This window comes from Amblyomma americanum, chromosome 6 (genome assembly GCF_052857255.1).
Source record: "Amblyomma americanum isolate KBUSLIRL-KWMA chromosome 6, ASM5285725v1, whole genome shotgun sequence".
Classification (NCBI taxonomy): Eukaryota; Metazoa; Arthropoda; class Arachnida; order Ixodida; family Ixodidae; genus Amblyomma; species Amblyomma americanum.
In genome coordinates, this window is record NC_135502.1 from 59,103,096 (window position 1) to 59,128,692 (window position 25,597).

The window sequence follows — 25,597 nt, forward strand, 5'->3', positions numbered from 1 at the left end:
TGGAGCCAGTTGAATTTTTGGCGACATCTTGTGGCCTGATGCATGTTCAGCCCATAGAGTCAAATACTGCAGGAAAATCAGGCTTTGTTTCTTCAATTTATTTCTGAAAACACTGCCAGCCTTGATTTAAACCCTTAGGCAAGAAAGGGCTTTACTGCCCACTCCTGCAGTCTTTCATCTACCGATGAGATGACGGGGTTTACATGGATCTTGATTGAGCTAGTTTCAAGTGCTCTTGTGGCTTGTCATTTGTCTTTATAGTGAGGTACTACTTAAAGAAACCAACAGTCGGCAGCAACAGCCCACTGCTTGGAGTGTGTTGTATTGATCTGCTAATCAATAACAGCAGTAAACAAAATCAATGTTTTAATGTTTCACTCTATTTTTGTACTTGTAGAGTTTCATCTTCTGGTTAGCCTTTTCTTTATAACAATAAAGACTTCACCAACAGACTATTTTTTTGCTGTGAAGGAACGGCGTGCGGCAGTCGTGAATGTTGGCAGAGCTTCGCTGTGGACTTACCGTATAAACTCATGTAAGGGCCACAGTTTTTTTTTTTTTAATGTGAGTCTGAATTTTGAAGGTGCAGCCCTACACAAATTAAAAAAAAAAATGTATAACCATATTTTTTCTCAGTTAACTACCCCAAAACAGCGGGTGATGCCCTTACTTGAGATTATGCAGTAATTTGTATCCAGCTATAATCAGTTTCTTTGTTATTGCACTTTGTGATGTTTGTGTGCATCAAACACTCCCTGCAGTGCAAGACATGAGCACGATCTGTTATACCTACTTGAAAGTGACCCAACTTGCCGCATACTTTAACTGTTTGGTGTTAAAATGTTTGTTTGCATGTTGTGATTCCAATTTCTTTATTTTGTGCTAAATTTGCAATCTTTCTTCTTGCCTGCAGAAGCAACGAGTGCTTTTTTTTATGTTGCTATGTTCAGGCAGTATTATGTTTTAAGCCCTAGCTTACCAAACTTGTATTTTCTAGATGATGTCGTCCAACTTGAAGTGATGTACAAAGCCCGAACGAGGGAAGTGGAAAGGTTGCGATTGGAGATGGAAGGTCTTCGGAATTCCTGCAGAGCGGAAATTGGCTCATTGAAAGACCAGATGGCCGCATTGCAAGGTCTGTTGCAACACATTTCGCTTTTTTCTTTTGCTTTTTTTATTAATTTATTAAATGTTGTGATTGACGAGAAACCAAATGATGAAGTTACCACATGATCTAAATCACTGAATTGTGAGGTATGAGAAAAGTGGTATGTGAAAAGAATTGTTAAGTGGCATCCTTGAAAGAAACCTGTTCTGAAACAATTTAGTCTTGGAGATTGGATTCTAAAGCTTTGTCAGCAGTGGCAGCCCTGAAAAGACTTGTTCGTTCCAGAAGAGTTTACTCACAGATGCCATGTTCAAAATTTGTCTGTGACAACTTTGTGCAGTTTGCAGAACAGAGTTCACTTGCCGACTAAATTGTGAAAATTGGGCTGTGAGAGCTTCAAAAAAAGCTTGTTCTTTCATGTGCTTTTTGCGCGTTTTAGTTAGATTCTGTTTTAAGCTTCTTTTTCCCATTACCAGTGAGGTTTTATTGCCTGCTATTGTCACAATGAAATTCAGGATGCATTGGCTATTATATGTCACATCATTGTGCTTTCCATTATTTTCAGTGATTGCCAAGTTAAATATCAAATGGCTACCATAAGGCTTAAGCAAACAAGCCAGAAGTAACATTCCCGTTTTAAAACTTTTCAGAAGGCTAGCGTGTCAGGCATAATCATCATCATCATCGGTTACCCTCGCAGACAGCTGGTTATCTGCTCTCCATGTCTGCCCATGCTTGCGTCATAACTCGTGCCCTGTTTTTGTTTTTTATCTGTTAGTAGGTTTGACATTATAAATTTCTTATTTGCTTCATTGTTATACCAAATTTGCAGAAAGCCTGGCATGATAACAACACATGGTAGGAGCCTAGAGTTGATATTAAATTTTAGCCGAAGAAATATTTCATGCAATGACATTCTCCAAATATTTTTATCGACCCAAGTTTTTTGTATGCAGAACATTGCATCCATGCTTGCATAATGCACTCATTACCATCATGCTAAATTAGTGACAGAATAAAAAAAATGAGAAAGTAACTAAAAGATATAGGAATTTCACTGCATAAAAATTTCATTAAACAACACAATGCACCAAATCGCATGAAAATTCATGAAGCCATTGTCGTGCTACACTTTCTGCTAGCAGACATGACGGAAGCCAACTGTCACCGAAACCAAGAAGCATAAGGGATGTTAGTTGTTTATGTATATAATATCCGGTGTTCAATAATGTGAAATTAATAAGGTAATTATTTTAAACATTATTGATTAGAAAGAAGAAGAAAAACAACCACTTGCCGCCGGTGGGATCTGAACCCACGGCCTCCGAATTTCTTGTCCGGTGCCGTCATGTATGTCATAACAAGCCCTTCTTTTTCCTTCCCATGTCTTTCTGCTAGCAGTATAGTCAAATCAAAAACCTTTTGAGAAAACTGGCATTTTCACAGAGATCTGAGCCAGTTTTTCGCTACCTACAGTCACAAAAAACATTTTTTAATATCACTTTTGGGCTGCTTTGGGGGAAATCTTTAAGGATATAATTAGAAAGACCATAGATATGAAATACAATGCAATCCACTTATAGCGATATTGAGAACACGGAAAAATTCGATTGTTATATCTGGATGGGCAAAAAAAGAGGAAAAAGAAGGAAAAATAAAACACCCACATATTCCCTCATGCATGTAGCCACCACCACTGGCGCTGCTGTCAAGGGTGCACAGCGTCTTGGCGCTCTGCCAAGTTCACAGTGCGATCCCCCCCTTGAGCTCCCATCAAAAGATAAACGCACTACCGAGATGTTGGGTCAGTGCGAAATGGAAGAACGCTAAGGCTAGAAAAAAGTAAATTCTCAATGACAAAGGCGGGGGGTCAGGTATCACATTGGGCTTAGTCTCCGCCATTTTTACCCAGTTCACGCGAACACACAAAGGGGGAAACAGTGAAAATTATGTTCGTGTGATTAAGCGATTCATGACAGCAGCCAAGCAAGCTCTTTCTTCCTCCCTCATTCATAACGAAGAAAAACGGCTCGAATTAAATTTCTTGGTAGTTTGTATTTTTCAAAACTAGGCATAGACCTCCAGGATTTCATAACTAAACATTCATATAAGAAATCTCGTCATAAGCATAAACACTACATTGAACCCATTTTTGCCCGCACGAATGCGTATAATTATTCATTTTTTTCTAATACGATTACTGATTGGAACGCGCTGCTTCATGATTCTCCTTTGCTTGCCTGCCCCGAGTAATTTCAACCGTCGGTTGGCGCTGCCTGTGACCCACTGTGTTGTTGACACTGCGTATTGCTTCTTTCATACTGTGCCTATTTAGCGTTGTATAAGTGTTGGTCGTCCTTTTTAGTACTTGTTTCGTCGTCATGTATGTTTTTTTCTTTTCTTTCAAGGTCGAAGTTTTGTACTGTATTGTTTTGTACTGTGCCTCTCCTGCTTGGACCGTATTTGGTCTGCAGTATGTGATAAATAAAAAAAAATAAGTATTGCTTTCCAGGTTACTTAGTCCATGACTCTACTATTTACGGACTAAATTTTTACATTGCTGCTTCAAAAATCTGGTGGCTGACAGCGCTGTAAAATTAAAACTTACCTGTCATTTTACTTTTAATTGTTTTGCTTGTTATATTTTCGGTACATTTTTTGGTGGTTGCCTTTGTGTGGTCGAGTTTTAATCAGGACAGGTACATTGACAGCTTTTACTGAAAGTGGGTTGGCATTATGACACACTTTTTCTTATTCTTATTTACAGCTAATGCACAGCTTTACTTGGAAAGATACGATCAAGCAAGTCAGGCCCTAGCAGACAAGACCACTGAGAATGCTGAACTCTCCGTCAAGGTTGCCACACTTCAAAGCCAGCTGGAAATCGTGGCTAAGTGCAGAGACGAGGTTGGTGTGTTAAGATAACTTTCAGATGCCTGTTCGATCACTTGAAGCCTACTTCTTGGTTTGAGCTTCCCATAAACAGATAGCCAAATTTTTAAGACTGTAGGAATGAGCCCTCATAATTGGGATTGTTTTATATGAAATGACAGCATGTGGTCATCCCACTCTAACTGCATTTGTCAGAAGTCTGCAAGCTAGCTTTTGTCCATAATATCATGCTTATAGTGACAGCATTGTGTTTAACTGAAAGAATTTATGGGAAAATAGGAGTAATAAGGCTTGAGAAATTTGGTTTGTGCTTGTGGATGTCGGGTTTGTCCGCATTATGCTGGCAATTTTGCAGGCAGTAGCATGTGTGCAACACATGCTACTGGAGATGAGCTATATGTACAGTGGTATGCACACTGTGTGCTACGGTCTTTGCATTGCAAATGTATGCAGCTGCAGGGCTCAAAGACAACACAAAGTTCATGGCAAAGAGAAAAAAAAATTTAGTGTACTAGAGCAGCAACTCAGCCATGCCTGGTATTTATGGGGAATTCCATGAGCATAGTGGTCGGGCCATATTCTTGAAATTCCTTGCATTGATCACACTAATGTTTCTGTTTCTTAGAATAGTTTGTTTATTTAGCCCTACATTTTCATCTGTTTCTTTTGTTTGCTTCTGTGTCTCACCTGCAGCACGTAGAGAAGATGAAGGTGGCCGAGGCTACCATCAAAATGCTGCAGGAGCAGATTTCAGAGCTGAACAGCTCAGATGGCCTCGTATTGATGAAGCGGGACTACGAGAACTTGTTGCAAGCGCAGAAGGAAAAGCATCAAGAGGAACTTTATAATATGCAGCAGAAGATCAATGAATTAAGCCAGAGCCTGGCTGCAAAGGTGACCATTCAGACCCTTCTGTCAAAGTTGTGGGAGAGAAAAATGCCTTGTTTTGTATGGTATAATATTGTGTAGCTTTAATTTTTGTTCTGGGTTAGCCATACCTGGATAAACCTTGCTGCATCGCCCAATCTCGAAGGCCGTCAGTGAGAATTTTGAATGCTGCCACACGAGTGGACCATAGTGCAGTGCTGAAACTTCCTACCTATTTAGACCAATTTGGCAGCATGCTGCGCGGCGTCCGAGTTAGCTGTTTTCAAAGCACTCATCGAAGAAAACTGCAGGTTTTTTTGCTTCACTGATTTGAAAACTACATAGTTTCATATTTGAAAACATATTTGGATAGTTTCAAATGATTTAGGGTGCGCATTATTTGATTCGATCAGTGAATCAAATAATAGGATGTTCAATTCACTATTAGAAAAATTTTGAATATTCGTACGCCCCTGGGCTTGTGTTAACCAAATGGCCTTTAGTATGGGTTTGGACCATGAAGGATGAAAGCATAGCTTGGGGACAGTTTTATTATGCCACAAATGCTGCCAGCTTGACACTGGCTCCACACTGCTCGAAATGCCCGCCACTGTATTGAGCTGCTTCTGGGAGCGAAGTTCTTTTCTGTAACACTAAAACTAAAAATTGTTCAAGGGACAGGATGCAGTAAAGGAGCACAGACATAATGCTATAAGGTCTATGTGTGTACTTGAACTGTTTAAAATTTTAAATGCTGTAATAGCAGCTCATTTAGCTCATTTACAGACCTTTTGTCCTGTATATTCTGTTTTGTCTGAACCCATGTACTGTGTAATGTGTTTTTTGACGCTTAGTTCATATGTTGTTTGTGCTTTCAGGGCGATGAGCTACAGTTGTGCAAGTCCCGTTTCGAGGAACGCGAAAGGCAGTTTGAAACAAGGCTTCTGGAGAAGGCCGACACCATCAATCAGCTCACCCAGTCCCTGAGCAGCAGCCAGAGACACTGCCAGCAGTTCTTGGAAAACAGTAAGCTTTAAAATACAAAAGCACCAGTACTTGTATGGCTTCACATCATTGTGCTGAATATTATTTTCCATCGAGCTTCGACGGATGTCTAGCAGTGGCATCACTCAAAGGGGTTCTTTAGCTGGTCTTTGCCAGTTGCATGCTCCATGAAGCATTTGAATGTGTATGGCCTGAAATACCTTATCCTGCTTGGTCTTGCTAAAACAAAACAGTGTTCGTGAAGCATGGCAAAGTAATTTGGTTGGCCTGCAAATATCCTATGCTACAATGCAGGCTCCCCAAAATGTATTTTGGCCAAGGTGCAAAATTGAAGCTGCGGTAAAACAACAACTGAGGATCAGGCTGAGGAACAGCAACATATATTTTCTTTCTGGTGCTACACGTTAGCAGGCAGTGTTACTTTCCCTTCTGTCTCATTCTGCCAGATAAAAGGAAAAAAAAATGTGGAGAAGCAGTTATGGGGGAAATATTCACCTGTGCAGCTATTAATAATTTATTGTACATTGAAAGCTGGTTAATTTGAACCTCAATAATTCTAATTTTTGGATAATTCGCACTACACTACTTGGTCCGGCCAAGCTCCATAGAGATCTGTGTAATAAAAAGCCAGTTAATTCGAAAGCGAGTTGGTTCCACTACGGATAATTCAAACTATGCGCCGCCGTGTGTGGGCGGCTTGGCACACAGCACGTGGCTAAAAAAAAAAAAAGCACCTCCACTTACTTAGAGGCTGTGCTCGTCCTAAACAGGGACAGAAGATGGAACCAGATAAAACCGTGAAAGAGCGGGTAAAACCTAAATGGCGCCATCACCGGCGCGGCGGCCGGCAGCGCTGGAGGGTAGGGGTTGGCAGCCGTGGTGGCGGCTGCCTACCCTCATTTCCGCGCAGCCTCCGAAACTCGCAACTAAATACTCGTTATGTAAAGAAGAAGATGAAAAAGACAAAGCAGATGACTCGTGACAATGAAGAAGATGGTCCTGCGCATCAGCCGTCTGCAAGAATATGACATCCGCATGGTCTATCGCTCCGGCCGCAAGCGTCAAGACGCTGATACCCTGTCCCGCTGCCCACTCCTAGCCGAGATCGCCAGCCTTTCCACCTCTGACGTCTCCCCGTCATCACTTTATATCAGCGACATGCCCTCAGCGCAACGTAGCGATCCCTGGATCACTTCTCTTCTCGACTTTCTCTCCAACCCCACGGCTGCTTCTCCATCCCGTGCTCTCTGCCGCCATGCTTCCCACTTCGTGATTCGCGATAACCTCCTCTATCGCCGGAACTACAGCACCGACGGCCGCAAGTGGTTACTCGTTATTCCTCGCCACCTGCACACGCACATATGTGCCTATTTCCACGCTGACCCACAATGCGGTCACGCGGGAGTTTTCAGGACATACACCCGCATCTGGCTGCACTATTACTGGTGTGGCATGTACTCCTTCGTACTTAAATACGTACGCTCCTGTCTTGCCTGTCAACGTCGCAAGGCATCTCCTCATTGTTCTGCTGGAGAGTTGCAGCCGCTTCCATGTCCACCACGCCCTTTCGACCGTATCGGCATTGACTTCTACTGCCCGCTTCCGTACACTGTGGCTGGCAACCGTTGGGCTATCGTTGTGGTTGATCATCTCACGAGGTATGCCGAAACTGCCGCCCTTCTGTCTGCCACAGCGACAGGCGTTGCCTCCTTCCTTTTGCAACTTTTCGTCCTTCGTCACGGTGCACCTCGTGAACTGCTTAGTGACCGAGGACGCGCCTTTTTGTCCAATGTTGTCACAGCCCTGCTCCGCCAGTGTAACATAATACATCGAACCACCTCCGCCTATCATCCGCAGACCCACGGCCTCACCGAGCGATTTAACCGCACCCTCGAAGACATGCTCTCTATGTATGTCGCATCCAACCACTCGAATTGGGATCTCATCCTTCCTTATGTGACTTTTGCCTACAACACCGCCCAGCAGTCTACTACTGGCTTCTCTCCCTTCTTTCTTGTTTACGGCCGCCATCCATCTGCTACAATAGACACCATTCTGCCTTACCAACCTGATGCCTCTGAATATACCGCTGTTTCTGAAGCCGCGCAACACGCAGAAGATTGCCGCCAAATCGCCCGGTCACTCATGACTGACACCCAGTATCGCTAGAAATTCCACCACGACAACGCTCACACCACATCGCACTTCTCCTCTGGCACGCTTGTGTGGCTCTGGATACCGTCAAGTACTCCTGGACTGTCCTCGAAATTTCTCGCCAAGTATCACGGCCCCTACCGTGTTCTGGAGCGCATATCTGTTAATTACGTCGTCGAACCCCTCATGCCGTCTCCCGATCTCCGCCGCGAGACAGTTCACATCCAGCATCTCAAGCATTACTACAGCCCCTCCATCTTACAGTCACTGTAAGTTGCCAGGTTGGCTCCTCTTCTCCCTGGAGGTGATTGTAAAGAAGAAGATGACAAAGACAAAGCAGATGACTAGTGACAACGAAGAAGATGGTCCTGCGCGTCAATTACTAAAGCTCCGTTGTCGGCACCAGATCATTCCAGGCTCACCGATTCAGCACTCAATGGCTGAGCACAACTAGGAGGCGTTCGACGTAGGTCGCCTGTGACGCTTTGCTGGAGGCTTTTGCTCGCAGAGATGTCTAGTTTTCCTCTATGCTGATATTTTAAGCACAATGTGTTTTAGATAATGCACGAATATCGTAGGCATGGTGTCGGGTTTCAGACGCGGTTTATTGCGGGGAAGCTCGCTGGTTACTACTGTGATAGTACTTAACATGCACTCGATAAAACTGTTCTCAGAATGTTTCTCCCAAACCACAGCAGCTGGTGTCAGGCTTCCGTCTTCTCTTTTGAACTTTCGTTCCCATTCTGCAAGTAGCATCAGGTGGTGCAGTAAACATAGAAACGCGCTCCTTGTTCGATCGGTATACCGTTTATACACTGTGGCACAAAGCGTCTTCTCTTCTCACTGTTGCTTTGGCTTTGAAATCTTTTTGGGCAGTCACATGTAGCTCGTTTAGTGATGGGCGCGGGAAAAAAACTATCGAGAGCTCAGTCCACGATTTGACTACACGGTGAAGGCACGCAGAACGGATACACGCACACACAGAACGCGCACACAAAACCGGTGAAATCACCCCAGAACTACTCGGAGGAGCGGGCGCGATGACTTGCATGCGCAAGCAGCCACACAGGACAACAAACACTACACCTCACTCAACAAAAAATAACGCACAAGCAGGCTAATCACGCACGTACAAGACCAGGCTTATGCCTTCCGAACCGAGAAAAGCGTGTCGTCTGCTGCGGCAGCGCACTCCCGACAAGCAGCGCCTCCTGTCGGTACCGGTGAGCTTTCATTGCAAACGGCACAACCGTCTCCCATTGCACAGCGCTGGCGCTCTGTACACTGGCCAGTATATTCTAGGCACTATAGTCTCGCTTCACCACGAACTCATCATTGCCGCTACACCGTGCCTCATGTTCACGGCAAACAAAAGTCGCACGAAACTTTCACTTTGTCTGGAGATGGCCGCAGCAGAAAATTTTAGCGATGAAACGCGACCTGTTTTTCAGAATGCTTCTGGATTTTCGAAGCTGCTAGGCTTAGTCACTACGCGTCGGTTGATGTCAGGAAGCGCGGGAGGTTCAAACAGGTTAACTATTTGGGTTCAGAAAGGGGTCACAAAGAATAATTCGTCCTCTTTGTCATCATTGAATAAGCATTAGCTTAATTGTAAATGCACAGCTGTTCTTTTCAGCATTTTACTAAGCATATGGAATCACGCCGTTTCTAAATCCTGGCGGTAGCGGTCTGGCGGCAGCCGCGCGTACTGAAAACGAGGCTTGCACAACCCGACAAGCGCTGGCACCCTGCAAAGTTCGCTTCTCCCCCTTGCTAGAGCTAAGGTCAAAAGGTAAACACACCGTGATGTTATCGCTGCACAGCATCTTGGCGCACTGCCAAGAAATGCGTTGTGGACCGTGACGGTGTGAAACGGAGGGAAGCATTAACGACTGACGCTTTTTTTTTTCCAAATTTTTAGGCAAAAATTGGTGGTGGGTGGGTTCATTATGTGAGTGGGTTCGTTACGCGAGTAAATACGGTACATATACCGTAATCCAAATGGTTGTTGTCAGTTTTTTCAACCATTCAATAATTTGAACTTCAAATAATTCAAACTTTTTTTTCCGTCCCGTGAAGTTTGAATTAACGAGCTTTTACTGTACTATTATTTAGTGCAGTTTCAAGAAAAACCAACAAGGCGACAACTGGGGCAAGAAAGCACTATACATAATGTTTTTTTATATGGTGTGGTAGAGTCTTTGCTGTGTCTTTGCATTCTTCAAAATCGCAGTAGGAGCTTGGGAGTGAACAAATTAGAAGACATTTCTGACAATGAAACACAGTTAAAATCTTATTCCACGTGGTGCATTTTTGTCAAAGGCCAACGCATGTTTCTTGGCCCTGAGAATTAATAAATGGCATTGCTTTCAGCCACACCGCAAGACTCGAGACAGCTACAGCTTTTGGAGCAATTCCAGCTGCTTCAAGAAGAACGTTGCAGGGAACGGCAGAAGTTAAAGCGACTTGAGGTCAGCATTTACCTTTGATTGTGTTCCCTGCGGTTCCCTGTTAAGCATCGGTTTCAGAGGTAAATAAAAAAAACCATTGCATGATTGTTTCAGGAAGGAGTTGATGATCTCCATCAGCTCCTTCTGCCCAAGAATAACCTGGCACACTGCAACCCAGAACTGTCCAAAAGGTGAGGGCTGATTTACTTTAAAATTAAATTTGCTCAACAAGTGGTGCAATTATTACACTTTCTAGAGTATGTTATATGTTGTCATGGTGAGTACCTGTAAGGATTTTTTTAATGCAATTTTCGGTGGTAAAATTTCGGTTTGGTGCAGAGTAGAGCACAACCATTTCACTGCAAAAATTTAAATGTGATGACATCAGCTTGTCTTCATCATTTGAGTGATTATTGCTCGAAACTGCTTCACTGGTTTGTATTGTGGCTTCAGCACCCTGACTAGACTTAACAGTATACTAAACATTGATAGCATGGTAGAGATTTTTATATTAACTTTAGATGAATTAGTATAGTTAACTTTGTTATAAGCAGGTGTTGCAGGGGGCTACTTGCTTATCATTGCACGATGTTGCTTTGATAATGAAGTGACGACTCGATATGACACCATTTCTGTGGTGCTAGCTTACATGTACAGAATAGGGCTTTGGTGGTTTGATCTCGATGTCGCTTAATGACGTGGCCTTGCTCATGTCTGATTACTTCTGTGCACGTATCCAGTGTCTTGGTGCCAGTAATGCATTGCTAATTTTTGTTTGTTTGTGTTTTTACAGTGATGACAGCTTAGCAGCGAGGTCATCCAGTAAGTTGGTCTCGAAGGATGCCATGTGGAAGGTGCGCCTGTGTTGCCGTGAGGTGGGACACCTGCGTTCCGAGGTGCTCAGGGCCAGGGACGGGCTGTCGATTGCAGATCAGGAGATTGATGAGCTCAGAAGAAAACTAGAGATGACAGAGGTATGTGTTTTTTGTTGTTTTTGCCATGACTCTGGGTTATTTACTTTGACTGTATAGTTTCTTTGCTGGCAAAAATTAGGTCCATGGGTGCTGTTTTGGGTCAGTTCTTGTTTCTGTGACATTTTGGAAACTGCACATGCAACTTTATGCTGGTCTAGTGTATTTAGGGGAGACCACCAAGGTGGAATGGATTTCAGTTAAGGGAGTGATTACTCATTAGCTGCAGGCACAATGTTTGTAATAATTAAACCACAATTGTTCAATTGCACCTAAAAATATATATAATTTTGCTAAGTTTATCGATGTAACCTCCAAAGCATGCGTCACGCTGGAATCCGAAACTACTTAACCGTTGGCTATTCTGTTTGCCGCTACTCGGCTGGGCTGCATGCAGGGGCGCTGCTGCATCGCCTTGTATCTCCATTTGCCTCTGACTGCTGGCCTTACGATTTTATTGTTCTGCGTTCATTGCTTTAAGCTGCGCACACACCGTCATGCCAACACTTAGGGAATTGCATGACATGGGTCGGAAAGCAGGGTATGCGTCGACTTAGTATAGTGAACTTTCTTTTGTCCAGCAAAGGGCACGAGTGTGTGGTGTGCTTATACACAGCGATGTACTGTATACATTGTGCATTATGACCTTTGTAAGCTTTTAGGATAGGTTCGCGAAATCTCCGCATAATTTGCGCACCCCCATTTTGAAGCCTTAACTGTGGAGAAAAAAGTGTGCAAATTACGCAAGTAAATATGGTATTTTTTGTAGTATTGGGAGGTGTAAAGTCATGTCAAGATATCTATTTCACTTTGCTTCATGTGAATGAGGTTTAGACAGTGAGACAGCTGAATCATGAATGTCATACATTTCCAAAGGCTTTCTCCATTGCCAAGAACTGAAGAGCTGTGTTTTTCTTTTGTTTGCTTTTCAGCTATAGTTGCCCCATCTGCTGCACTAAAATTTGTTTCTGGCATTTGGTTTTGTCTCTACCTCTGAAAAATAACCGCCCCAAAACATGATTCCACTGCAGCACACCTTCAGATTTCTTTCTGAGTTGCTTTCAGTCTCTGTGTGCTGCTATTTTGTGTAATGAGCAGTGAGCACCAAAGACATTCGCATGTTTGATTTTAAGGCAACTTGGAGGCTTTTGCTTGTGGCATATTTTGTTTGCACACGTAACTTGCTTATCTTTACTATTCAAAGTCCCCTGTTCTCTTATAAGATTGCTAGCTGAGTATATCTGCTCTTTATTCTTAAGTGTTGAGATCTTACTATGGGAGTGGGTCATCCTGATAGTGGAAAACTAATTGGGTGTGAGTTTGTTTAGGACACATAACTCATAGGCGAACTTCGATGCACATGTATAATAATAATAATTGGTTTTGGAGGGAAAGGAAATGGCGCAGTATCTGTCTCATATATCGTTGGACACCTGAACTGCGCCGTAAGGGAAGGGTAAAGGAGGGAGTGAAAGAAGAAAGGAAGAGAGAGGTGCCGTAGTGGAGGGCTCCGGAATAATTTCGACCACCTGGGGATCTTTAACGTGCACTGACATCGCACAGCACACGGGCGCCTTAGCATTTTTCCTCCATAAAAACGCAGCCGCCGCGGTCGGGTTCGAACCCGGGAACTCCGGATCAGTAGTCGAGCGCCCTAACCACTGAGCCACCGCGGCGGGGCATGTATGCAGGTTTCTAAAAATTGTTAACTGAGCAGATGATGGAATATGTTGCAGGGTAAAGAACTTGTTTGCCAGAGTGAATTCCCTTTTACAGAATGAAGTGGCCAGGCTGCAGGAAAAGCTTCAGGGCAGGGATGGCTCAGAAACAGAGTCCCAGTTTCAAGACATCAAGGACGAACTGTTGAGGCAGGTCCAGGTAAGGGTGCAACAATACCGTAATATGTTTTCAGTCTCAGTGCATGAATTTCTTTGCATACCTACCAACTTTCCCGAATTGTCCCAGGAGACTCCCGAATTTTTACCAAACCTCCTGATTATACGGACACAATCTTATCACTCCAGAAAATTGTCCCCGACTTTGTCCAGAATCATTTTCTCTGAACAAAAAAAATGCTTTCACGTGTGTAAAAAAAGCTGGTTAATTGAACCCCAATTAATTCAGAAATCACTATAATTCAAACTGCTAGCTTGGTCCCAGAACATCCATATTTAAGTCTAGGGCTCCATACACTCACTAATTTGGACGTTGCGGGTCTTGCATTGATTAATCGATTAATTTAATCAGACTCCTGAAGGGCAGATGCATCCTTGTATCTTTGGTGCGGCAAGGGATTGTTGAAATAACCCTACTCAGAACCTGAATTCTATGCTTCAGAGTCACTCGCGCACCTCTTACGACGGCGTGCAAACGCAGGCGTGACAGCGCGACGACGAATAAGACGGTCCTGTCTCTGAGAACATTGTGACCGCTTAGTTTTGGTTTCACTTTCTTGAGCTTCGCGCCAGCCCTCATTTGCAGCAGCCAGCCTGCATCGCCCTGCCAAACAATATTTCGGATGCTGATTGGCACGTCCCTGGTGTTTTTTTTCCCTTCCGCCACCCTTTTAGTTTTTCTCCTTGCTTTGGCACTGCTGAACGCTTCCTTTGCTTCAGTCTGCATAGTCCTGTTCTTTCAGTGTGTAGAAACTATATGCGCTCGTCACCTACTGTTCTTCGTTGTTTGTGCAGTGAAGCCCGCTCACATACAGTGGGGCCACTTATGATGGGTGTGACATGGTAGCGGTGGATCTCCACCGCTTTGCACCGTGAAGGATGCCGGGGAGGCCCTTACAATTTTGGGGCAGTTCTGTTTTGATGCTCTCGGCAGTGCACACGTAAAAAATGGTCACTGCCGCACTGTTTTTATCTCGAAAGCAGGCACCCATTACCCAGCCTTTTACTAAATAAATTTACCATGATGCAAGCAGTTCTTGACAATTTATTTAAGGTCATTTGATAATTATAACATTTTTTTCAATCCCTTGAAGTTGGAATTAGCAAGCTTTTGCTTGTTTTCTGGTCAAAGCCATTGTGACCGCAGCTACCACAGCCAAAGGCAAATTTTTCAGACTCCATTTGGAGAAGCCCATTTGCACGGGTGCGCAGCGATGGGAGAAGCGCACATCCAGTGTGGGGCGTATTGGGAGGAGCACACTTGCGGGGGCGCGGTGTGGCACAGAGTTCGATATAGGTATCAAATATGGGGTGCACGGAAGTTCGTTAAATGTAAACAGATTTGCAATACTTTTGCTTGGGATTCCCAAGGGGATTTTACAACTGTTCGATATAGGCAATAATTCGATATACCCTTGTTCGATATATCCGGGATCGACCGTGTAATGCAAGCATGGGTACTGTGTAGAAAAAAATCAGGTTGCAAAAAATATTTGGAGAGTATCACTGCTTCAACCATTCCTTTGGGTAAAACTTGTGACTGCAAACTCCTACCATTTTTTGTTGCCGTGCCAGGCTTTTTGTGAGTTTGGTTTAGCAGTGAATCATACAAAAATTTATAATGTCCGACCTATTTAAGATATTTCATTGAAATTTTTTATTTAAGCATTCAGTGGACTTTCCAGTAATTATGACAAATTTCATCGCTCTACATGAAAAAATTTTAAGTTTTACCTCCAAAACCTGTGTCTGTCCCCTCTTAAAGTAGACAAGTACTAACCTTGGCCCCCCCACCCCCACAGTCTACCAAATTTTACATTGGCAAGTTGGTCTTTGATGTGATGTCCTCATTGCTGTTTTTACTCCAGACCTTGGAAGCCAAGCTGTGCCAGGCGGAGGCTGCATGTGAACAATTCAAGCTACAAGAGAGGCAACACCAGCTCGAAAGAGAGTCTCTCCTCAGGTCCTGTGCCGAAGACAAGGCTCAGGCTATTGACACGTAAGTGAGCAACTGCTTCCAAATTTTAAAAATGTGTGTAATGTTCAGAGGGTGGCATTTCCTGTGTTTCAAGGAGTGAGCTCAAAATACTCAAAGCAGACTTCGTGGCTAAATTCGGAATCCTCAGGTTGTCAAATTCATGCTGAAGACAGCTTTCACTGGTAGTGTTGAGCTGGCCACCATCCATATTAGAACTTTACAGGTTATAATATTTTTTAGCTGCTGACTAACATAACTTACACTCTTACCTTGGCGATTGCTCACCTTGGTGTGCGAAATACCAGTCACTGCTACACCTCATGAAGATTATCCTTTGTTTTATTGTAGCATAACAAGTGGAAAATAGTTTTCCTTCTGTTGAGGTGTAGTGAAGAGTCAGGTTGCTAGGAACTATCATACGTGTGCTTTTCATTATACTTCTTTTCTTTCTTCTTTTGCAAAATAAAAAGCTTTCCTCCTCTCCACTAACGTCACCGGCTAGACTACACTACTTGTGTGATGCTGGTGCGTCACATGGCTGCGATTGCATCCCCTACCTTGTGTTTTGCTCGGGCTAAGTGGTTACAGCTCTCTCTATAGAAAGGAACTCGTAGTTGGTGAATGCTACACAAGTATGATGTGTGCAGATGCAAAAACTCGATCCTGGAAATGCACCGTGGTGCCATGGAGAGTCTTAGGGAGGAGCTTCTTTCCTTGTCGGAACGTGAGAAGGAGCAGATTATCCGCGAATATGAAGCAAGGATACAGGACCTAGGGTGAGTTTTGTGTTTGTCTATTTTATTTATACCTTTGTCGGTCGATTCTCGCTCCACACAGGCTCTGCATCAGAGCATTTAAGAGGCCACGGAGGGCTGCAGATAGATGACTGCACTGTAATGTCTAAGACGTTACTTTCACTTAAAACAGAGCTTTTATAAGCTAGAAAAAATAAATTAAATACAAGTGTCACTGCCGTCGACCAGCAGTGTGTCAAGACACAAAAGCTTCGGACCCCTGAGGCTAGGCTGCATTGCTATCCACTTCCAAATGGTGATCTCATAGTTGTTTTCAATCTTGACTTTACGAGTTTAAATCGAGTGGCAGGAAAGTTTTTAAACCTAATTTTCTCTGCAATAAATATGTCTTTTGCTGCTGGAAAGACATCAGCATAACAAGAAAGAGCCTCGCAATCGATTTTTATCAAGAAAAAGTGTTGGATGGGGTTGCCTTCGGTGTTCCGTTAATTCATGAATTGGTTTACCAGCTCATTTTTTTACTTTCGCCCTCTCCGGTCTCCCATTGTTCACTTCCCCCATGTCCACTAATTTTTGTCATGCATCTGTCTGTCCTCCCATGCAGGACATCAGACACCAGACTTCACAAAATGGGCCAGTGCCCCTTATAGAGCTAGTGTTGTAATACGTGGGGATCATTGGGAACCCGCCTCACGTCTACAGGCCTAAGCTAATAATAATAATAATAATAATAATAATAATAATAATAATAATAATAATAATAATAATAATAATAATTGGTTTTGGGGGAAGGAAATGGCGCAGTATCTGTCTCATATATCGTTGGACACCTGAAACGCGCTGTAAGGGAAGGGATAAAGGAGGGAAAGAAGAAAGGAAGAAAAAGTTGCCGTAGTGGAGGGCTCGGGAATAATTTCGACCACCTGGGGATCTTTAACGTGCACTGACATGGCACAACAGACGGGTGCCTTAGCGTTTTGCCTCCATAAAAACGCAGCCGCCGCGGTCGGGTTCGAACCCGGGAACTCGTGATCAGTAGCCGAGCGCCTTAACCACTGAGCCACCACTGCAGGTTACAGGCCTAAGCTTATCTTGATAACAGGGGCACATCCGTGTATTTACAACCATAGAAGATAGCCTCAAAGAATGCGTGGGCCTCTATGAGAGCTCTAATAAGGAATGTGCAATGAGAAGGCACCCTACTGCATAAAGGCGCACCTTGCAGCTTTTCATACACTAACGTAATCAAGGCATAGCACGGATTATCCTGCAAGGTTCTTTTGTTGGGGAGAAGGGACGGTGTACAAAAAAGGAGTTTTAAGTAGAAACATTCTGCAAACTCACAGCAGGTGACTTTATACAGTAAATGTGGTGGTATAGTTATAGTACCTTTGCACAGTTGTCAGACTTAGGGGGGGAGCTGCATAGAATGAATGGCAGAAAGACAAGTCAAATCACTGAGCGCACACTGGGTAGTTTCATAAGTATCTAGATAAGCGACCAACTTGGAGAAAACCAGTGGATACTAACATTAAATATGACCTTCGGCTGGCACACCAGTCGGGATCTTCTTCGGGAATACTTCAGCATATATTGGCTGCTTTCAAAGAGCGTGGAGGTTGTGGTGTGCTGCATTCTTGCAATAAAAACTGCCTTTTGTGGTAACAAATCGGGTCTCGCAAGTTATCAGGAGAGGTGGTTCCAGTCAGATATCGTGGAGTTCCTGCTAGACTCCATTGCACTCGATTCAAAGCAAAAGCGAAGTTTTTCAACTATTCAAGACCCTTTTAAGTAGTTTCTCCAGAAAGTCTTTTTTATGGAAAATATTTTGTAACGAAGCAAGGACTAGTCTTTACACATTGTTGTTACGGTGTGTTCAGAAGAGAAATAAAACAGGACCTAGGCAAAGAAATACTGTGCATATCCTTTTTTTTTTTTTTTGGAGGTGGACTCTATAATTTTGTGCTTGGTTATCCATGAAATTTTGATCTAGCATATATAGAAATCGTCACGCAATCTTGTCTTGCATTACCATTTTTCTAACTGCTGCTATGATGTTAAAAAAGCTGTATCAATCCACTTATAGGTTTTTTACGCTGAGAAATGCATGCATTGAATGCTGGAGTATTTATTCAAGTTTTGTGGCGTATAGAATAGCACACAGAGTCGTTTACATGCACACCTGTTTCTTGTTAGATAATTTGTTCCCCTTCTTCAACTCCAATTACAGTTCACTGCAACAAACCATCAATGATGTGAAGGAGCTTTACATACGCTCCTGTGAAGAGAAACGTCAACTGGAGGCCCAGATCAAGGAGCTGATGTGTAGAGAGAAAAACCTAGTGCAGGAAACGGAACAGAGGCTTCACAAGGAGTTCAAAGAAGTCTTGCGAAAAGGTAACTGTACCTCTCTGTGGTCCAAGATTTGAAATGTCCGACTTTTTGCTCCAGCCTTTCTGATTTCATTTTTTCTCGGTAAACTTGGATTATATTATGTGTGGAGACGTGGCGCAAATAAGGCAGGGAGCATATAATTTAGCCAAACTTGGGAGTCTTGGTGACAGAAGAAACTGCCTGCTTGCAAGAACTCATTTAAAAACTGATTGGTAAGTTGGGTGGCTGGAAATTTGTTGCACTTGTGTAAAAGCACTTTATTGGACTAAATGGCTTGATGGATACAATCGAACCTGATTATATCAAACTCGGTTAAATCGAATTATTCTTTATATCGAATAATTTCTGTGCATCACAAAGCTACAATGTGAATATTTAGGAAAATATATGCCTGCATCGTACAAAAATTAGCCGTCGCATCAGACGGATTGAACTTCAGGGCAACACCGGACCACTCAAGAAGCTGGCTTTCCTTCAACGCATCACTCTAGGTTAGGCAAGGTTCTCGCTTGGGCCTGTGGTAGCAGTGGTGCTACGTAGTGCGCGCAGACCAATGATGACGCTGATTTTCCATGATAGAGGTGGCGGGCATGTACTCAGACAACCAGAATATGCGTTTTTAGCGTGTTGCGCTAGTTGTGCCAACAGGCTGACGATGGGTTTAAAGCGGAGAAGAGACATCTGGCGCTCGCGGCACCAGATGTGTACACACAGTTGCGTATGAAGATGTTGACGCAGCTGCATACAAACGGTTCCTTGATTTTCGATCATGAAATGTTCCTGTTCCCAGCCCCATGATTGAGCAGAAAGCAATGGACATTTCTCTTTTTCTAAGCTGAGCAAGCGGCCACAAATTTCTAATGAGAACTACGAATTATCAGGGCTTGAATTTTATTGTGCAAACTCTGCAGCTGTTTCATTTTTTGCATGGCCTCGCCAGGACTTGTTTTCAGTCACCAGACATCTTATGCACCTGACTCTTGTAGCAGTGCAAGTTATTTTTTTTAATATTACATGCAATTTATGCAAGGCTCACTGCACACTTTCAGCACGCCCTGTTTGGGAAGCAGATATGGCTCAAGATTACAAACAGCAACTGGAAGAGGAGAAACAGAAGTGGCGGGAAGAGTTCAACACGGAGAAGCAGATGGAGCTGGTAGCATTAAGAGAGCGGCTGGCTGGGGAATACGAAGAGCAGCGACCTCATAGGGTGAGATACCTAATGTCACGAGCAGGTGGCGCCAGTTGTGAAATGGTGGCAAGTCAAATTTAAAGACAAACTATATAATAGGCAATCTTGTGCTCACAAAACTCTGCAGAAATAAAGTTGGTGGTGGTACAGTTGACAAGTACAATCCTAGGTCATGAAGCCTGATTGATCGTGGGCTACTGGTGTGCCTTACTGTGCCTTCGTGCTGAGCGAATGATGAATCATTGTATCACAAAGGTATTGTGACTATTCTAGAAAATGCTGCTAGTACCATGGCATTCAACCTGTTCAGTATTCTAAGCGTATCTTGTGTTGAAATGGAAGCATCATAGCCTTATGCTTCTGCAGAAAAGAAAAGTAAGCAAGCTTAAAACGAAGATAGAAATGACGTCTGCAACAGTCAATAAACCATTCAATCGATCTAGTTCATTGCACAAGTTTGTGTGTGTGTGTGTGTGTGTGTGGGGTGGGGTGCGTGCATATTACATGAAGCGGAGGTCAAAAAAGGAGACTCCCTAATTGCCTACTGCTGCAGTGTTAAATGCACCACATAACATGCTTTTCATGGCCGAACCACTGGATTGTTAGAGCTCAGACTTTGCTCAGAGGTGGCATTTGGTGACAATTTTTGTTTTATACCACGTTTGGATGGGGTAGTTGCCTGATCCAGTCAGAATTGATCAGAAATTTACATCATCTGCAGCTGTAATTAACCAAAAGAACAAACATTTGCAAAGATGGTATCACCGGTAACGCTATCTCATGCTTGCTGGAGAAACGAGCACCCTACCGTTGAAGTTATGGTGAATGCGGACGAGGGGTAGAACGGTTGTACATCTGGTTTTAAGATGCCTTCTCGACACTTTTTAAGTATTGAGTTCAGACAGCATTGTCAAACCAAACATGTAACCGCTCCCCATCCCGTCCGTGTTCACCACAATCTCCACAGTAGAGCACTCGTTCCTCTGGCAGGTGTGAGATGGTGTTACCGATACCGCCTTTTTGAAAGATTGTTGTTTTGATTCATCGTAGTGGCAAACGATGTGGATTTCCAATTAAATGCAGCCAAATCAGGCAAGCACCCCCCCTAAACATAGAATAAAACAGAACTTCCTCCAGATGCCATCTATGTGAAAAATTTGAGTGTGAACAAGCTAGTGGCTTAGCTCAGAGGGGAATTTTATGAGATGCATTTACAACACAGTTATCGGTAATAACAAAATCTGAACAAAAATATAAATAAAGCAGATTTCATTTTGCTGCGTGTTACTCAATTACCGTATTTGCACGAGTGTAAGTCTGCTCGAATTTAAGTTGACCCCCCACATCACATTTCTGAAAAAAAGAAAAAAAACTTGGAGGCTGTTTAAACTTGGCCTTTAATAATAGAATGCGATAGCACTATCCTGCGGCCTCCGCTCATCGCCAGCCGCTATCTGCGGGCGTGCCTGCGGGGACATTCCAAAACGAAAATGTATTAGTCAGTGGACTATTTGTCCACATTTGCGCCATCGTCCTCATTAGCGCTGCCGTCATGATCGCTGCTGTGGTCCCACAGCGCGTCGTTCTAGCGTCGTCGTGCAGCGCAATCCCGTAATTCGCAAACAGCTGCATCACGACATCGCGTGGAACAGCTGAAAATTTTGCTGCGCTCTAGCTGCCACACCTGTATCACCCGCTGTGAACATTGAACTTGCGACCCGGCATGCAGTTGTTCCGTTTATTCGATGTAAAGAATGGCAGCCATCTTGAATGTAGCCGTGACCGAGCGCCAGTCGCTTACCGGACCTTGAGCACGAATGACGATTGATGAAGCAGTACATTAAAAACTTGTGAAATGCGGCCGGCAGTAGTCAAATGCATCAGAGCCTATGAGAAACTACGCGTGAGCGTCGTCGGCTCTTCCGTCGGCTACCGACACTTCCCGGTGCCACTGCAGTTCTGGATGGCGGTGCCGTAGCGATTGGAACAGCGGCCGGTTGCGCGGTTGAAAGTAAACAAAAAAAATTAGACGACGCTTATTAAGAGTAGAACGCGAATGCGTTATTGGGCCACCGCCGCTTATCAGCAGCCGCAATCTGCGGCCACGTGTGGGGAGTAGGCTGATGCTGGTTCGCTGCTTATCGTCAGTCACCATCGGCCGCCTCGCGCATGGGGGGGGGGGGGGGGGGGGGGGGTGCTGGTTCTGCTCATTTACATAGCAGCTGCTCAAGGCCAGCACCAAGAGCGATACAATTGAGCTGCGCAGCAAAAATGCAACCACGGTGTAGCATGCCCGATATCTCCTGACTTTCAAATTTTGAAAAATAGGTCGAATTACAATCGTGCAAATACCGAACATTTGAACTGAATGTGTACTTCATAAGATTTCTTTCATATGGGCAGTCCCCAGTGGCACCGGCTGGGACATTATTTCTCAATCCTTTCCCTCTCTCAGAATAATTTTTTGTCATATGGGCGGGTTATCTGTGATTTGGTTTTGTTTTTCAACTCAACTCCATAGTGCTAGTCTTGCCACAGCTTGCATGTTTATTTGTTTTTTTTCTTGTGTGTGTGTGACACAATTATTAGGAGCTCTAAAGCACCTCTGTTCACTTTTTCTCTGCATTTTTGATCATTTCTACTCTTTCATGCATCTGTCGTGCTTGCATTTCTTTCACTTGCTTACTGTAAATATAAGAGGCTGATTTCCTTATGTCAGAGATGAACTTGCTTGCTAAAAAGCTGATGGAAAACGAGATGCAAAAACAAACAGCATGTGCACACATGATTTGCCAAGCAAGGAGAGTGTTTCACGTGCTTTGCTGAGTTGTTCATGTGCATGGGCTATGTGCAGTGCACCTGAGTTGTGCTTTGCCTCTGAAGAAGAAAAAATGCTTCATAGACAAAGGGGCTGAGCAAAAAGGAAGCCTTTCATGCTCCCATTATAGTCCCTTGTTGGGTGCAGGTTTTCAGACATGTGCATGTAAAGGCAGCGGCGTATGTTGTTTCATCATGAATGTCCTGATTCTAGGTACAGTTTTTGTGCAATTAGGAGGAAGTGTCTGAGGTCATTGGGCCTACTTTTTAGTAACTTCGGAACTATGCGTGTGCAGGTTGACACAGATGCTGAGAAGCAAAGGGAAGCTTTGGTTCACCAGAAAGACCAGGAGATTGGGCATTGGAAAGAGGTACGCATTCATGCAGCACATTAATTTCTCCTGTAGCTTACAACAAACTGTTATAGTAGTAGAATCACAGAAGACTGAGGAGCTTTTGAGTGGTTGTTGGTGAAGTCACGTGTAGGCACTTTGAACCTTGCCTGTAATTCCGTTAAGCTCTTGGTGTGTGGAGAAATGCAGTATGGAAAGTCGAGCCTGTGTTGCACACTACAAGATGTGTCAGTACATGCGTTTCCATCAGCCTTTCTTTGTTCATGCACTGTCATCAGCTTGCTTCTGTGTTAGTGGGTAGTTCCCACACATGTAAGTTCTTGCTTCATTCTCAGAGCGAAACAATCTTCCGATTTACTTCTGTGTTTCATTGCGACAAAACAGTCATTGCAAAAAAAGTGGCGTTGACTGTGTAAAAATGACCAAACATGAAATATACCAGCTTATATTTGCCATATGTTGAAAAAAAATTTGATGTCGATTTTTCTTGTCTCAGTTCTTTTCACGTCTACATTTCTTTTTATGCACATCTGTATACTTATTACGTACAATGGCTGCATCCATATATGGGCCGCACCCCCTTGTTTTGGACTAGACAGGGAATTGTGAAAATAACGTTATACATTTTTTTTTCTTTTCATGTATGAGCTGCTCCTTAAAAATTCATAGCCAAATTTAAAAAAAAAAAAAGTGTGGATCTTACATGAATTTATGCGGTATACTTCCATATTCTCTTTCGTCATGGCTGTTTAATTATGTCATAAATATATGCCACTATTGTGAGCACAAGCGGAGAGCAAAGAAGAATATAGTAGGTTGTTTTTTCCTCCTGTACGATTGTTGCTTTGTAAAGAGTGCTGTGGACCCTTGGTAAGCTACGTTCTCCACACAGCTTTTACTAACAGCCTCATCCAGTTTCTCAACATATTGAATAAACCATGTTTACATTATTATTAATACTTCGTAGATCTTGTTGTTGGTAGCCTACTGGATGTGTATATATTGTTGTATCTTACCTGATGCTTAAACAGGTTGCAACTCAGCTGCAGACCCAGATTAGGGATAAAGGTGCTGAACTGGAGCAAGTGCAGGCAGCCTCAGCCGAGAAGGAGTTGCGGCTGAAGCAGAAGCTGCTGAAGTTTCAGAAGAAGCTGCAGCAGGTGGACCGAGAGAATAAGGAGCAGCTGCTTGCTCAGGAGAGGCAGCACGCTGACAAGCTGGCCATGCTGCAGACGCAGCTGCAACAGCTCCACATCCAGCCCCACGACGGCTCCGCCAGTAGCGCTCAGGTACTGTTTGCCAGTCTGGCAAATGGTTTGGACCAGGCTTTGTTGGTTCCGGAACTTATAAATTGATACCTGGTTCACAGGACTTGCAGCTAGGCTCCCAATGATACCACCAGATAGTTTGGAATGACTATGGATTTGCTGTAGTCATTGTGGTGATGTGTCCAAGCATCATCAGGACTAAAAGATCAGGACTAAAAGCATCAGGACTAAAAGATTAAAAAAAAAAAACACAGAAGAGATGAAATTAAAAATAAGTTGAGAAGGGAGATTCCATTGCACAAAACCGGGCAGCTTTTCTTGAAGCAGACATGTCAAACTCCAAATGCAGCATTCTTGCTTGCTTCTGTTCTTTGCTACCATTTCATAGTTTGTACTCATTTCTTTGCGAATGCTCCACCTGCCTTTTCTGCTTTTATTAGAGGAGTGGTCAAAATAGAAAAAACTTGATGGGCTGCACATGCCTTTTTTTTTCCTTGCACTCCTCAAATAAATAAGTTTGTGTGCATATCGCATCTATCAACAGGCTTTCTTATTTACAGCTCCTTTCACTTTATCAATAACTCAAAAGTATGCCAATGAATATTCACGGAGCAGAAAATTCCGGTGTGAATTCTGTGGCACATGCTTAGAAATAAAATATAAAAATAAGTGTTAATAAAAGGCCGGTAATAACTAGGAAAAAGGATGGCAGATGCCAAACAAGGACGCTTGACCTGTTGTGAGCATAGCAGCTGAGACGTGAGGACATGATGTGCAACGTGAGGGCTTTCAGGCTTGTTAAGGTATGAAGAGGCTTTGATGGAAACAAGTTAGATTGAAGATAAATAGTTTTATTTCTTATGGCATGGCCAAATACAGTCGAACCTCATTATAACGAAATGGTCTGTAACGTAATAATGGATACTACGAAGGAATGACATTCCCCTTGGAAGCTGGGTAACACTGGCTATTACAAAGTAATTGCCGGACCCCTTCAACTTCGTTATAATGAGATCAACTGTGCTGTTTTTATGCAATTGTTTAGCATCGCGGCTTGTGCTTTGGGTGCTTCCGCAGTGCGTGATATTGCCAGCTGTTTCCTTATGAACACAACTGTGCTGTTAAAATCAGATTGATGTGCTTATTATGCGTTCTTTCTGTGTTGCAGCAAAACATGGTGGAAATGATGGATAAATGGAGCAAATGGTTTGTGGACTGCCTCGACAAAGTGTACAGTAAGTGCAGAGGTCCTTTGTTAAAAGCAGGTCATGATTTAATGCATGGTGTTTCCTTTGCTTTTCCCTCCAAGCATGCTAGGCAAGACAAGGTTAACGTACTTCTTTAGCATGCGGTGAATCTGTGAGGTTTGTGACAAAAAATAATCTTGACACTGTTTTTGACTTGTTAACTAGCTTAATTTTTTTTTTATATTGAATTTCACCTGACATTTATTTTCAATGAAGGGCAGCATTCAAATGAAACTCAGATAAGCAAAAAT

At 43.4% G+C, this 25,597-nt stretch overlaps 1 protein-coding gene across 1 annotated transcript in view; it reads left to right on the top strand.

Annotated features, from left to right (window-relative positions):
• Positions 1-25,597, top strand: part of LOC144093552 (centrosomal protein of 152 kDa-like) — a 33,041-nt gene that overhangs the window by 5,583 nt on the left and 1,861 nt on the right. Inside the window, exons 6-20 of the mRNA XM_077627082.1 lie at positions 998-1,135; positions 3,876-4,015; positions 4,694-4,894; positions 5,746-5,893; positions 10,400-10,497; positions 10,591-10,667; positions 11,270-11,450; positions 13,224-13,325; positions 15,211-15,341; positions 15,968-16,096; positions 18,306-18,472; positions 19,519-19,679; positions 22,775-22,849; positions 23,863-24,120; positions 25,268-25,334. Coding sequence (XP_077483208.1) covers positions 998-1,135; positions 3,876-4,015; positions 4,694-4,894; positions 5,746-5,893; positions 10,400-10,497; positions 10,591-10,667; positions 11,270-11,450; positions 13,224-13,325; positions 15,211-15,341; positions 15,968-16,096; positions 18,306-18,472; positions 19,519-19,679; positions 22,775-22,849; positions 23,863-24,120; positions 25,268-25,334 — 2,073 coding nt within the window. The remainder of the gene's footprint in view (positions 1-997; positions 1,136-3,875; positions 4,016-4,693; positions 4,895-5,745; positions 5,894-10,399; positions 10,498-10,590; positions 10,668-11,269; positions 11,451-13,223; positions 13,326-15,210; positions 15,342-15,967; positions 16,097-18,305; positions 18,473-19,518; positions 19,680-22,774; positions 22,850-23,862; positions 24,121-25,267; positions 25,335-25,597) is intronic.